This window comes from Salvia hispanica, chromosome 5, assembly GCF_023119035.1.
Source record: "Salvia hispanica cultivar TCC Black 2014 chromosome 5, UniMelb_Shisp_WGS_1.0, whole genome shotgun sequence".
Classification (NCBI taxonomy): domain Eukaryota; kingdom Viridiplantae; phylum Streptophyta; class Magnoliopsida; order Lamiales; family Lamiaceae; genus Salvia; species Salvia hispanica.
The window spans coordinates 16,583,496-16,598,283 of NC_062969.1; the positions used below are offsets into that span (position 1 = coordinate 16,583,496).

At 37.8% G+C, this 14,788-nt stretch overlaps 2 protein-coding genes across 3 annotated transcripts; both read right to left on the minus strand.

The window, feature by feature from the left end:
- Nucleotides 1-307: 307 nt before the first annotated feature.
- LOC125186826 (small nuclear ribonucleoprotein E-like) lies at nucleotides 308-1,281 on the minus strand. 2 transcript variants are annotated; one of them, XM_048083283.1, is made up of 2 exons: nucleotides 868-1,281; nucleotides 308-458 (listed from the first exon to the last, which is right to left on the minus strand). In XM_048083283.1, the coding sequence occupies exon 1, from the start codon at nucleotides 1,145-1,147 to the stop codon at nucleotides 881-883; it is 267 nt and encodes an 88-aa protein (XP_047939240.1). In that variant the 5' UTR covers nucleotides 1,148-1,281; the 3' UTR covers nucleotides 308-458; nucleotides 868-880. The 2 variants fall into 2 exon arrangements, with proteins under 2 accessions (XP_047939240.1, XP_047939239.1); XM_048083282.1 differs by having other exon boundaries at nucleotides 308-530; nucleotides 868-1,279.
- Nucleotides 1,282-1,865: 584 nt separating this feature from the next.
- On the minus strand, nucleotides 1,866-11,723 carry LOC125187710 (DNA-directed RNA polymerase I subunit 1). Its single transcript, XM_048084338.1, has 21 exons — nucleotides 11,548-11,723; nucleotides 11,292-11,461; nucleotides 11,065-11,224; nucleotides 10,614-10,964; nucleotides 10,067-10,345; nucleotides 9,801-9,980; nucleotides 9,402-9,564; nucleotides 8,583-8,773; nucleotides 8,070-8,333; nucleotides 7,637-7,725; nucleotides 7,405-7,552; nucleotides 7,046-7,258; nucleotides 6,596-6,895; nucleotides 6,373-6,511; nucleotides 5,167-5,384; nucleotides 4,573-4,775; nucleotides 4,240-4,438; nucleotides 3,815-4,125; nucleotides 3,551-3,691; nucleotides 2,727-3,465; nucleotides 1,866-2,618 (listed from the first exon to the last, which is right to left on the minus strand). Exons 1-21 carry the CDS (start codon nucleotides 11,548-11,550, stop codon nucleotides 2,007-2,009), a joined length of 5,073 nt encoding a protein of 1,690 aa, XP_047940295.1. The 5' UTR covers nucleotides 11,551-11,723; the 3' UTR covers nucleotides 1,866-2,006.
- Between the last annotated feature and the right edge of the window lie 3,065 nt (nucleotides 11,724-14,788).

Sequence of the window (14,788 nt, forward strand, 5' to 3'; positions counted from 1 at the left end):
TACAATTTTATAACCAATGCCGAAAACCATCTTTACAATGGATGATTTGGTATTTTGATGAACCCTACCTTATTGACCACAACTTCTGTATTTATCATGTAGCACTCAATTTGTCCCATTCAAAATGTATCATTTCTTTACAATTTCTGCAGTGGGTAGCAACTTTAACATATTCAATAGCCAGATTGAAGCATATGGTTCGACCACATACTGTCAACATCGACGAACTACACAATCATAACATGAAGAATCATCTCGGGAATGCAAGACAGTACGAGAAAGAACAACAAAGTGGACAAGGGTGAAATATGTGAATGAATACTTCCAACTCTTCAATAGCCAAATTAAAGCAAATCATCTTCTTTACATGATATCCAACTTCGAATACTAGTAAATCTCAGTACACGAACACAGTGGATACCGGGGTGAAAGGAAAACAAGCTACGCAAACGGTCATCCTAAAGAGAAGAAAGCAGACAATGTCATTCAGAAAGAACTACAAGAACCAGTCCCTTTGTTAGTCTTTCAACCTGTAAAATTCAATAGAGAGAAACCCTAAGGCATTGGCATCATTTCAACATAACTAATAACCATGTTGAGGATGAATCACAATTTGTATTGCAAAAGACTAATATTGGCATCAACGACAGTAAGCACTTAAAAAAAAGCTGAAAATCAACAAAAGTTTACAGTATGCACAATTCAATAAACCATAATAGTAATTCACAATTGGGGCATTTCATCGAACACTTGAGAGAGTACTCAACAGACCACGCGAAACCATCACAAAACCCTAACAATTCGGAGTCAAAAGACAACGAAATGAAAATAAAGCATCAAATAGAAGTAATGGTTGAGACGGAGTACCTTTATATGAGCATCATTTGGCAGTATTCATCATCAAGGTGATGTTATCCCCTTTCAACAAAATCCTACCGAGCTGCTTCCTGCTGTTCTTCTTGATGTTGACCTCCTCAGCTTCATCCAGCACCAAATTCATGTACTCGTCGAATCCGATGATTCGACCCTCGATCCTCAGATCCTTCTGCTCAAACAGCCAAATCTGAATGCGCGCTTTGCTCTGAAGATACCTAAAGATGAGGTTAATCGGTTGGGTCATAATACGCTGAACTTTAGTGCTAGCCATGGCTGCTGCTTGTGGTGGAATCGCAGCAAGAATTCTCTCTCTGCAAAAACCCTAGCTAGCCAGAAGGGAAAAAGGTTCTCTCTCACTCGTCTTTGTTCAGCGAAGCAATCAGGCTTTTTGTTATGTAAAACATGGATTTCTGTATTTATTAGGTCTATTATATTGGTTCGTTCGCGTCTCACGGGCCCAAATCTTATAACATATAAATTGTAGGTCATATTACCCCCAAAAAATAATAAATTCGTTTTTTTTTAATGTTGCTAATTTTAAAAGTACTAGTCAATTATATTATAATTTTAATAATTTTTTCAGTTCTCATAGTCAAAAAATTTGTCGTGTATACATATTTTTATGTATAATCTTTCTTTGGATATTTCTATTGGCCAAAGTTAGATTTGTAAGATATATTCTCTCCTATCTCATAGTAGTATAGGTCTCACATTCCATCAATTTTTTAAACCCTTTTTCTATTACATTTTTTAGAATTCATGCCAGATCAAAATGGTTACATTTTTTAGAACTCATGCCGGATCAAATTAGAACACATACTGTGATACTAGGGGTGACAAAGGGGAGTATAAAAATTTGTTAAAGACATACTCTTTCCTTCACATTTGTGTTGGATCAGAGTGTTTTTTGGCAAAATATTAAACACACTTGATTTGTTAAAGACATACTTTCTTATAACTCATGCTTTGTCAAAATCAGATATAAAAAGTATTGACAAGCAGTATTCACTATTAATAGTACGATGATTTTGTGGATCAAAATTTGATTGTCTCGAAGAATAAATAATGATACAAACATTGTGATCAACCAAATCCAAAATACAAACTCTAACAAAATAAAAAAAAGGGCATCAAGAATCCAATTTCTGCATCAAGTCAAAACAGCCTGTACCGACTTTGACAGGCAGACCTAAGCAGATCCTGGACGACGGGGTCTCTAGGTCATCTTTTAGCCCCAGAGACGCCGCTTCAACGATGAACTTGGACGCCATCTCAAACGACATCTTCAGGAACGGAGATATCGACTCTGATATACATCCATGCCGACTCATTGGCCTATACCCACCTGTATGGGTCATGTAATCCGCGATCAAGCTCAAATGCCGGTAGTCAATCTTCACCCCATAGATATCGAACACCTGCTTCACCTCCCTTATCAGAGTCTCTCTGGCGGCCTCCACACCATATGTGTTTAGCACCGCGTGCACATTGTTGGAATAGAGCCGATTCACGTCAAGATCCGCGTGCATCTCCCACAGTGACTTGAAGTCCACACCTGACGCCTTCATTGCCCAATACACAGCGTCGTCTGCACCCGCTTCCGGTCTGTTCTCGCCCCTCTTCGGCTTCTTGATGTCGTTCCAGATGACTGTTTTCTCGTCAGGGTCGTATTGAACTAATCTGCATTGGCTCATCTTGCCAGTCCTCTTGATGAATACCTTCTTTGCTGTTTTCTGGGCAAGCTGGGAAACAGTTTGAACAATACTCCATTTAGTTTCATAAGAAAAATAATTCAAGAAAACATTTGACTAGTATTATTATTTACTGTAATTAAGAAGATATTTATTTACCTGATCAAGTAATAAATGAGGCTCGTTGGTAAATCTGAAGTGGACTTCATACGACAATCCTTTGCATTCCAACTTCACAGCACGTTTTATTTTCTTGCTGGAAAAACCTTTTCCTGAATAAAAATCTCTTGCAGATGTACCTCCGCCCTCATCGGCATTTTGCTCCTCTTTCTCATCTGAGTATATGGTTCCATCGTCTTTGCTGGTATCCATATCCTCGGGGTCCTCTACCTCGCTCTTGCTTTTCTCCGTATCTGGAGATAACTCATCTTCACCATGGTCTACATCAGATTCATCACTATAATCCCTTTCATCCGAAGCTTGTTGCTTTCTCTTCTGTGCATCTGCATCGAGGTCATCCCCTCCCTTCTCATCATCTCCATCTTCATCATCATCGTCGTCATTGTCGACTTCTGTTGATTTTTCCCCTGATTCGTCTTCATCAGTTTCACCTGATACTGCTGATTTTGAACTAGACATGAAGTTTTTAATGCCACTAATTCTGGAGAGGAAAATGATATGATTTTCGATTGCATCCTCCAATTCATATAGAAACGTAGTTTCGAGGGTATCCTTAATGTCCTCTGATGGTATAAACTCGGTCTCTTTGAGTTTCATTTTCAACTTATAAATTCTAGCTACATCATGCCGATCAAATGAGAGTCCAACTTCCATACTCTCCACCAGATCCGCCACTGAGACTCTCTTCACCTTTGAAACTAGGGCCACGACGTCACGCCTGTATATCACAGATTTGAAAATAGTTAAGTAAATATCACAGTGAGTTTTCGAAGTGAATCATAAAGGAGAGTGTCATAACTCACTTGGATCTCAAATCAGCGAATGGGCAGGTCAAAACGGGAGTCTTAATGACATTTGGTGCAGTCATCAAAATCTCCTGGAGACGAGGAATACCAAGGGTCACATTCATTTCTCCACGGCCAGCCAGATGAAAAGTGTTGAGTCTGAAAAAATACGAGCATCATATAAGCCACCAGACATTACTGACAAATATAATCTAGATAAGCAGAAATTGACGAATCCCTCTCCATATAGCATTAATCAAGAGATAAGGGAAGAAATCTTACGTCATCTGCGTTGATGGTTCGCCTACTGACTGAGCTGCAATAACACCAACTGGTTCTCCTGATTCTGCGAGACTAGATAGATATTTCTGCTTTACCAACGCTAAAAAGTCTTGCTCTTCTGCTAATGCCTTTTCTTTCTCACGTTCCTTCTTTTTACCTTTGTGTCTTGAAAGAATTTGTTTTTCTGATGATTTTTCTTGTACATCACGAATATAGCGCCTGGCTTGTTCTTCAAGCCCCTTGGGTAATTCATTAATGTAACTGTTGAATTGACGCTGGTTCTGAAATTTCTCGCAGATAGTTTCTCGATTCTACAACATAAAAAATAAAGATATATCTGAGTCTTTTCTTTTACTATTATTTTAAGACATCCATATGCAATCAGAAAGTAAACAGTCTAGAACTAGAGGAATATAATAGCTTACATCTTGTAGTGCCTTGAAATTTTTAAGGAAGCTTGTCTTGAGGACATCAACACCATCTTCTCCATAGTAAAATTGAACGATCGAACCATCAGAATCACGAACTGTATAGTCATAACAAACTTTGAGACTCTCCAGATTTTTTATCAGACAGCGTTGTAGATATCCACTGCGAGATGTCTTTACTGCTGTGTCAACTAACCTGCAGGAAATAAGATAGAAGTTTGAGAAGGCTATAAAAAGAGAAAACAGATAAAAAAATGTTCCAAAAAATTCAATCTGAGAACAAAAACAAGCTGATGCAATGGACAAAACAAATGGGAGAGTAGAATTTACCCTTCACGGCCAGCCATACAATGGAAGTAATATTCCTGTGGTCGGAGGCCGGAAAGAAAGCGATCAGTGATAAATCCTCCTGCTCTAGCAGTGTAATCCCAGGGAGGAAAGGAGGGCAAAGTCTTCCCAGATACCATTCGAGGCACTCTTTTACCTTCCAACTCCTGTTGTCCTAGATAGGCAGATATTTGTTGGAAATTCACCTATCCAAAACGAATGAAATTGCAGAGTCAATTTCTCATTAAACATTTGAAACAGATAAATAAGCCATCCGGAAAGAGAAGGGAGTATTTGACAAACGAGGAACTTGTAAGAGTAAGTTAAGAAGGCCATTAATAGAACACAAACAAGACAGAACTAAATTAATGACTACAACTCTCCCACATGAGAATTTATTCATGCCACAACTATTTCAGTCTGAAATAGCGATTCAGTCACTTCAACAACAGCAGTTTATAATAAATTCATAGTATGCGCATAGAATATTTCATATTAAAAAGGCCAGTTTGGCATGTAGAAAGTAGGGACGGTAGATTCTATTCCTTGTGAGAACAGGACAGTAGCTTAAGGAATTAATGATATATTCTAACTCACCGTACTACCCTTAGCGCCTGTAGTGGTCATCACGGAGATGCAGTTCTTTGGAAAAGGTTTCAACAACCCTCTAGTCAGCAAATGTTTGAGTATATCAGAACCTTCCCTAGTTAGCCTATTTGTCAACTTATTTTTCATTTTCATGTCCAAGGTTGCAGTTGAAGATTCTCTATCACTGGATATGACTTTTTCAATTTCCAATTGCAGCTCTTCAGGGCCTACCAAAACAAAATAAAAAAGGATAAGAAGCACATTCAGCATTAAAAAGTAATGGTACAACAGTAAAACACAAGAATAATACAAACTAAATTCGTAAAACATTAACCATCACACTCTGAGTAATTTAAGCAAACGCCAACTAAGAAGATCTGAATATACTTGTAAATGTTCAGAGCAACCTAATGTGCATTAATATTACATCTGGATTTAGTTCTTAATAGAACAAAATTCACCATCCAATGTTATGTTTATTCAAATAAGTAAACTAAAATAAGAAAATCTGAAAAAAATTTAGTGCAAATAGCATTTTAAGCAAAAACAATAATTTTATCAGAATGCACAGTTTTACTGATGTTTTATCATTAAGTTAGAAATAGCATAATTATGAATTTATACTATGTATGCATGTGTGTGTGTGTGTGTGCGTGTGTGTGCTTATCAGCACATGGTGGGATATTTGATATGAATGAAGGCCGGAGAACAGAGGAATGTAGTAGTAGTTGGTTGAATCAGTGACTCAGAAAGGATTTGACAGCGCCTTAGAAATGGATGAATTGATCAGTTCGAATTCCATATTTAATTTGGGTTGGAAGTGAATAGAAAACAGCTACAGAGACAGCAGCACACCTAGCCTAAAGTGTTTGTTGATTGTACTTGAAAAAAACTAAACGACGGGCATAAAGTTGTATAATGTGGAAGGATGAGATTAAAAACACAGAGGTCATTTTAAGATCGTTTTAGTTTATACACATACACTAAAACGGTCTAAAATTGGCCTCCGTGTTCTAAACTAAATCAATCTAAAAATGACCTAATTGTTATCTAAAATTGACCTCCGTGTTTGGTTATTAAGTTATGCATTAGGAATTAGTTATATTTTTATCACTACCCTTGAAGAACAAATGTCAGGCAAAACATGGAAGAAGAATCATAAAATCTTAACTTGGAGAAGTAAATCATATTCAAGAAAATTTTCCAGTACCATACCTATTTGCCCAGGTTTGAACTTGACAAAATCGCAGTGGACCTCTTCACCTACATCTTCTCCTTCAAGTTTCTCCTTTCTCTGGATATCGTAATTGGGTAATATGATAAGGTCATCTAGCCCACATGTGAACCCATGAAACTGCCATGAACAGAGATCATTTTGTGAGTAGACAGATGAGATGCTCATGGATATCAAAACACTTTAAATTAGCATGACAAGCACCTGCAAGAAGAGTGTGAATAACCGGCTTAATGCAGAAAGCAAAATTCCTGCACTATTAGCTCCATAAAGCTCTTGCACTGTGTGAACCAAGCCAAACTTTCCAAATTGAGCCTTGTCGATGACACCACGTACTAGCTCATTTTTCCAAATTAATAAATCATGTTCAGCATTGTGATCTTGATCCTCCTCTCCTTTTTTGTAATTGGCGCTAGCAAAATAGTTCTTTGGGATTTTCCCTTGATTTTCAACAATACAAGGTGCACAACCTTGTGTGATGTGATTCAGTAATGCTGTAATGACCTAGAAAGGCCAAAAAAAAAGTTAACAAATCACAGATATACTTCTAGATAACAATGTATTCCTTTGTCATCATGCTTAGAATTTCTGTAATAGTATATACAAAACAAGCCATGCATATCGGGAAGCATATAAGCATCTGAAAAACTTTACCTGTTTCCCAGTCCAAAGAGGCTCCGGTTTCCACACTGCAGGCAAGACAGATTTCACCAGACCTTCAGAATCTAATACTGAAACTTTTCGTTCTCCTGGATGCGAACCAGGCCCAGCTGCAAATACACCAGACCCATAAAGCAGCTGACTAAATTCACTCCGATTAAAAAATGTATTCTTCATTGTAATAAGCACAGCAGCGACAATATGATCCTGCAATATTACACACAAGCTTGAATTAGATAATCGCGCAGGTGGAGGAAGAAATGTAGCACGAAAAAAAAAGGAATGGACATCGCAATCACTAACAACTTTTAGGAGAGAAGATAGCAATTAACATGCTGTCCTGATACTTGAACCTGAATCAAGCCTCTCACAGTGTCACCCTTTGTTGGAACAATATATTGTTCATTAGCATTAACAATGTTGTAAGCTTCTGCACGAGAAATTTCATCTTGAGGAAAATGCACATTGATTTCATCACCATCAAAATCTGCATTGTATGAGCTGAAGCCAATTTCAAATGAAGATGTCTATTTATGGATTATCAAGGAAAAAGATTGTATTTATGATAAAGAAAAATATGCCAACCTGCAATTTGCATAATGCATGCGGAGAGTTCTTTCTCCTTTCAATACACGAACAACATGAGCCATTATACTTGGCTTGTGGAGCGTGGGCTGCAAAGAAATTCGAAACAAAGCTTAAAGCATATATGAACCCTAGAAGAGATTAGACAATATAAAGTCCAACAAGATACATTCAATGGAAAACTGGACTTGAAAGTGATACTGCCTACTATTCCTAGTATACAATACTTTTATTCCAAAAGATAAAATTTCAAGCATCATATTCAAGCCTTATCATATACAAGGTACTAATAATCTATCTGAAATTCGGAGAAATCAATGGACAGACACACACACACACACACACACATTCAAATAAAATAAAAGTATCTTTTACATATAATTAAAAGCAGAATATCAAATAAATTATCGGTTAAATGGATCCTTTCAAGTACCTGACGATTTACAAGCACAATATCCCCATCCTGCAAGTGGCGAAGTACAGTCTTGCCCTCAAACTCATGCTCGTCGATCTTCCCCGATTGTGTTACGACACCCCGTGAAGAGGGTAATTTTCTAGATATTGCTACACACATCGTTTTACTTTTTGGTAGTTTTACAGTGGATACACTATCTACATAAGTTGTAGCTCCAGGATGGATATCAGGCCCATTAATGACAGCATCCCTCAATTTTCCAGCATTCCAAGGAGTCACTCTCTGAAATACATTAGGGACTAAATAAAGGAAGGAGTTTTGAAAGTAATATATACTAGAATGACATGAGAAATCCCAAAAGACTGCAATCATTTTATCAGACAAAAAGAGAACCACTGACTACCATGTTGCCTCTACATACATGCTCATGTACCCAATGTCGTTTCTTTCACTCACACGGCACAATAACAAGAGACAGTGACTTGACCGATTACAAAAACATAGAGTACCAAATAAAACCTTCACCCATACCTCTGGATATGTCAATCTCAAAGCAAAGTATGGAGGAATTCCAATTTCATTAACTGCCAAGTAAGGGTCTGGAGATATGACAGACCGGCAAGCGAAATTGACCCTTTTGCCCATCATCTTCTGACGGAATAAACCCTCTTTCTTTTCAAGGTACTGACAAATTCCCATAACACCATCTTTTGAAGATTGACCTGCATTGGAGATGCAGACAGAAGAACTTGTGAAATAACAGATAAATAGTTATAACAGAACTTTACACTCCATGGGAGCAGTTAGAATTTAACAAGCACTGCTGGCCCAAGTCCCAACACTGGAAAAGAGAAACACCAAAAACATGAAGATGCATCTGAAGTCCAGAAAGTTTGGGCCAATGGGATCATGATTTACAGGGAAATAATATAGTTTTTATACTGGGCTGTACCTGACATAAATGTGAGGTTACAATCTTAGGTTGTATAATACTTACAAGATAAATCGTCTACTGTTCTGGCACGCTAAGTTTAAGGAATGCATATCAGTATATCACACAAATGGGCTGATGGGGCACCAAAAACTTTCCAGACAAGAGGAAACAGGGGATGAAGATAGCTTGCTAAAGACTTTTATCTATCTGAACTACAGGACAGATACAACTAAATTTAAGTTACTGATGATATTTATGGAGTTGCAAAGGTATTTCATATTCAGTTTACTCAAGGTACTTAACTACTACAGCAATAATAACCAACAGTGATGATGCTCTCACAAACTCAAAAGGCACCCCTGTAATGCAAGTCGTTTGAAAAGAGCAAGCACAGGTAAAAGAAGAAATAGACTCACTACTAGCAGTTTTGTTATCAACTAATACATTGATAGATTGCTGAAGATCCATCCAGCGACTAATAATCCTTGAGCGTTCAGAATTATTCGTGTGAGCATTTCCTAAAGCGATATTTGCCTGCAGCACCTTCCCTAATAGAACAGTGTGTGGATGCTCCATCACCTGAAGGGAAGATAATGAAAATAATTGTAAGCATGTGTTGGTAGCAACAACATTTTAGTGGCAAATATGAACAAAAGCTAATGCAGAGAAAAAAAAACAAGATTTTGTAAAGAGCAAATCCTTTACGTAAATGTCAACAAGAGATCGTGTAAATGGCACAGATGCAAAATTTGAAGGTAAAGAGACCACTGACGTTCTTAAATTAAGCATACATGAAAAGAATTTGTCTGACTTACAGAATCGCCACCTTTGGCCGGAGGTCTGAATTTAATAGGAGGCACGAGAACAGTCTCTAGAAAAAATATTGAGTAGCCTGCTATTTTTTCAAAAATAGTATCATGCTGGTGCTGAATATCACCTATATATGAGCAAAACTCAGCTTCATTTTCCCACAAACGTCTCAGAATACCTCTGACCTGCCAGTTAGGGGGCATAAAAATATTGTAATAGCTATAATTTGTCGAAAGGCAAGAAACCATGAAATCAATACTAAGGAAGCCACCTCTGAAGGTAAGAGAGGTCCTGAGAATAAATCAGCTTTCTCCTCAGAACCCGGATTTTGAAATTTTGTTTGCTTTCGTCTTTTTTGACTGGGTGTTTTGGGGCTATCTGAGGTAGCGTATGAATGGGCTTCAGCTGTGTCAGAGCCATCCTTCCATGAACAATCACTAGCATTTAACACCTCAGAGGAAGGCCTATCCTCACCACCTCCGCTGTGCGTCACATCCAACCCACTGCTTAGTATGGCATTCGCTCTCAATTGGGTACTAGAAATCCCTTTCTGCATAATGTAGTGGGTAATGAAGAGTTGGAGATTATTAAAAAAATATAAATTGCTTCAGCCGTATTTGCATCATTCTTTTATAGTGGGTAATGAACCTCAGTTATTTTATCACATAAAAACCTGAGTTATCACAAATGTTATAATAAAGCAAGACAAAGGGAAGCTTGAGATAGTGAAAATAACAAGAATGAAACATTAAAATGTGTAATTCTAGCTATCAATAAAGAACTGGCTGTTAACATAACGTAAGTCAGATTGAACATACCACATGAAACCATCCAAATGTTGGTTTGGTGATCTTTGGGTTACTGCGTTTGCAGTTCTTGCACTTCTTCTCTTTACCCTTTAAAAACTCATTCAAAACTGACATAGATTCAGTTAGCAAGGTGGAGTCCCAGAACGCCTCTTTCTCATGCTTGTGGTCATTTTCGACATCAGAAACGACTCCAGAATGTGATACATTACTCCCTTGACTATCCTCTGGATCAACTACATCGTCTACATCGGCCCAGTCCATCTCTTTCTTTTCTATCATCTTCTGTCGCAAACTCAACTTCTTCGCTGCAACAATATTACCTTCTTTTATCCTTTTCAATTGAGAAACACAGTTCTCAGCCTAAACCAAGCACAGTGAATGTTAGGCTAATAAACATACACTGCCAATATAGTGATTACAAGACAACATTTTGAGCAACGAAAAAATGATACCAACCCACCTCCGCCTTGCTTGATCGAAAATGAAAACAATAAAAGCATGCTTTATTGAGAATATTACTCAGCATTTTCACAAGCAATGGATTGTAAGCTGGCGAAACAAGCTCAATGTGGCCACAATGACCGGAGCAATTAAACGATTGCTGGCCGCACGATTTACACCTGCAAAATACAGGACAATCATGAATTCCAGACACGAAAATTCACCTTCCACAAGCTTTGAACTTACTCAGCGCCGTCAACGAGAGGTCCCATAGCTAAATCATATAGTCCGCCGGGAATTGGCTTCTCCAATGTATCAAGCAAATTAGGATTTGTGATTTTCACTAAACTCTGCTTCCTCACTTCTTCATCAGTCATAAAGCCAAAACGGACCGAGCGCACCATCTCAGTTGCAGCCTTGATTAACAATAGAAACACAGAAACTCAATTTAACAATAGCGTGGAGAGGTTCGAATTGAGGAACAACAAAAACTTAAACTTACCATTTTGGAATAAATTCGACGACTGAAGATCAAAATTCAATTCAGTCTACGTCGCGGAAGCAAATTTAGGTTTGTGGAGCTTATATAGAAACATAGGCGAGCGGTAATACGACGGCAATGGAGACTGGCGGTGAGGAAGGCGAGGCGGGTTTTGCCGGAAAGGGAGAGAAACAGAGAGGCTTTTCATTAGGGTTTTATATTTATACAGTATGGACATGGAGGGAATATAAAATTGGTAATTAGGACATTAATTAGTTTCGGCTAGTATTTTAGTTATGGACTTTTAATGTGATGGAATTTGTAGTACTATGTGTTTAAATAAATTATTTTTTATTTAAGTATATATTGTTTTATTATTCTTTTGTATTCTGTATATTAAAATTATTTAAGGTTTATATTTATAAATATATTTGTGAGATGTGATCAAATGCAAACTCTAATTACTGTACAAACTTCAAACTATGATCTGGATTATGAAAATCAACAAATGATAAAACGACGTCTACACAAAATGTCAACACAACATCTGTTGACACTGTGCTGACATTTTTTGTTGATGTAATTTTATCATCTGTTGACATTTTTCAACGTCCACATCATAATTTGAAGTTTGTACAATATATTAGTTTGCATTTTATCACTACCCTTTGTTTGCATTTACTAAACATTATATACATAGTTAGAATTGAATTGGTGTTGATTTTCTCTCTGAGATATATTCATATTTCTTTTTTATGCTTCTCAAAATAAATGTGTTTATATACTCTCATGATTCAATTTAATTTAACAAAAACGAATATATAAATTATGAAAACTAATTCAAACACTAGTATGATACAAAATTTAAAAGTCCTGATAGCAATATAATCAGAAGGAATATACGAGATACAATTCGCCTATTTTTAATGGACATTCGAATGTGACAAATTAATTTATTTTTAAGAGATAGAGAGAGGGAGTATGTTATTTAAAGTTGTTAATTAATTGGTAGATACTATTGGATATCTTAAACACTCTAAATAGTTAATTAAGAGAAATCATATTCATAATATGATTCATAATGAATAAACACTACATATTAATGTTTTTTTATGAGTGAAGTACTAATAGCATCCACAATGGATGCCTTGCCTAGTGATTGCCACATCAACATGCTCCTTCTTTCTGCAATGATTTAGCCATAGTGTTCGCACTATCTATTAAACTCAATTTGCATTTAATTTTTAATATTATTATTTATTATTTTTGTTTTTAATTATAAAAATACTAAAATATATTATAAACACCACAAATTTTTAAAAAAACAACTACACTACCTAATTAAAAAAAAAACTACATCATATTTAACTAAAAAAAAGCTAAATTACTAAACTAAATTACTAGATTACTTAAAAAACCTTTTAAAAAAACTACATTACTAAATTAATAAACACCTAACTAGTCATCTAAGTTTAACCTCTGGCTCATATTCTTGATCATTCTCACAGTCCTCCGTCGGGCTTCCGGATCGGATTCCGTATGAAGGCTGTTTTGTGCGTCAAGTATAAACCTATACTTGCACACCTCGCAAAAACCATCGACCTCCTCGATCGCGGACGCCGAGCTGAGTAAACGAAAGGGGCCCAGCCTACTGGGGAGCCGATCCAGACGCGACTGCCTTCGTCTTCCCTTTGGCCTAGGCTTTGGCAGCCTTGGTGCCAATGGGACGTCTAAAAGTAGACGTAGGCGTGTCGGAATTCCCTTCGGGCTAAGCATTCAAATCCACAAGAGATGGGCCGCTGCTCGTGTAACCGCCAGTGGCGGTGTTCTTCATCCGCTTCGCAGCTGAGGATCCAACCGGTATCCCTCCGTTGAACTTCGCCTTGTCATTCGAGATCAGTCAAACATTGTACAACTTGAATTGCTCGTGCTCCGACTTGTACTCGGCCATCGACTTCTGGATGACATCCTCCATGCTCTCACCGCTGCCCTTTTGTCCTTGTTCTTCGTGTAGATATAGGCAAAGTTGTTGACGCGGACCTTGATCCGATCCCAACACTTGTGCAGCTGAATCTTGGTCCGCTTGTACGCCCAACTCGGTTTCACCGAGTTGAATCTAGCCTCAATGCGATCCCACATCCTGCATCGACCCAACACTGAGCCACCTTCAGGTACTCCTCCAACTCGTAGTCAGTACGCCTCGTTGCGTACTCTTCGTTGGGCTCGTTGGATGGGAGTGGGACTGGGACGGATGGCGCTTTTTCCTTCCGCGCCATCTTTTTCTTCCTCCTCGGCGGCTCAGGGGCAGGAGGTTGCCCACAACTGGGCTCCATGTCCTCAACACGATACGCGTTGGTGTTGAAGAATGGATCAAACTCAAAGTCAGAAACGAAAGTGGACCCTACAAATCCAGGAGTCTCGACCTGGTAGTCTTCGTGGCCGGGCCAATGGGCGTCATCGCTGCCAAACATCGGCATATCGTCGTCGACACCATGCGGGTTTGGGAATTGACTCGGATCCATTCTTGAAAGTGTAAAAGTGAGAAAAGAGAAGAGAAATAGAGTAGAGTAAATAATATTGTGTGTAAAGTGTATGGAAAGTGAATTAGGGTTTATAGGGTATTTATATTGGTTTAAAGAATAAAAATAAAATAAAATTACAAAATCGCCCGAGATCGGGCTCGGCCATAGCGTTGCAATGGGCGCCCGATCCTGCAATGGAAGCCCGAGGACGTCGGAGCCCGATCTCGGGCCATCGGGCGCGAGATAGGGCATCCATTGTGGATGCTCTAATGAACTAAACTAAGGTCAGCTTAAATGAATCGAGCGTATAAGGAAACTTAGTCCTAATTAACCTAACAAAAACTAGTTTAGCCCAAGGCCCCAATTCACCTCTAACTGGACATCCAAAGCATGTAGACACCCAAGTGCAAAGAGTTTTGTGTGCTTATTTTACCTGTATTATTTTCTCCATTCATTATTAAATTTGTCATTTTATTACTCACCTAATACTTGAATTAAAGAAGGGATTAAGATAGAAGATCTCAATGTTGAATTGTTGGTGGAGACGTGGAGTGACTAGAGTTTCATATAATCTACAATAACAGTTAAGTCTATTTTGTATAAAGAGGTAACTTAATGACCATTATATGGCTCATTTAGTTTGGTATCACTGAAAAAAAAATTATTATATAAATATTTATGTATAATAATGAGAAATAAAGCTCGAGTAAAGTGCTTTTTTTCTCAAGTGAATTGTCTGG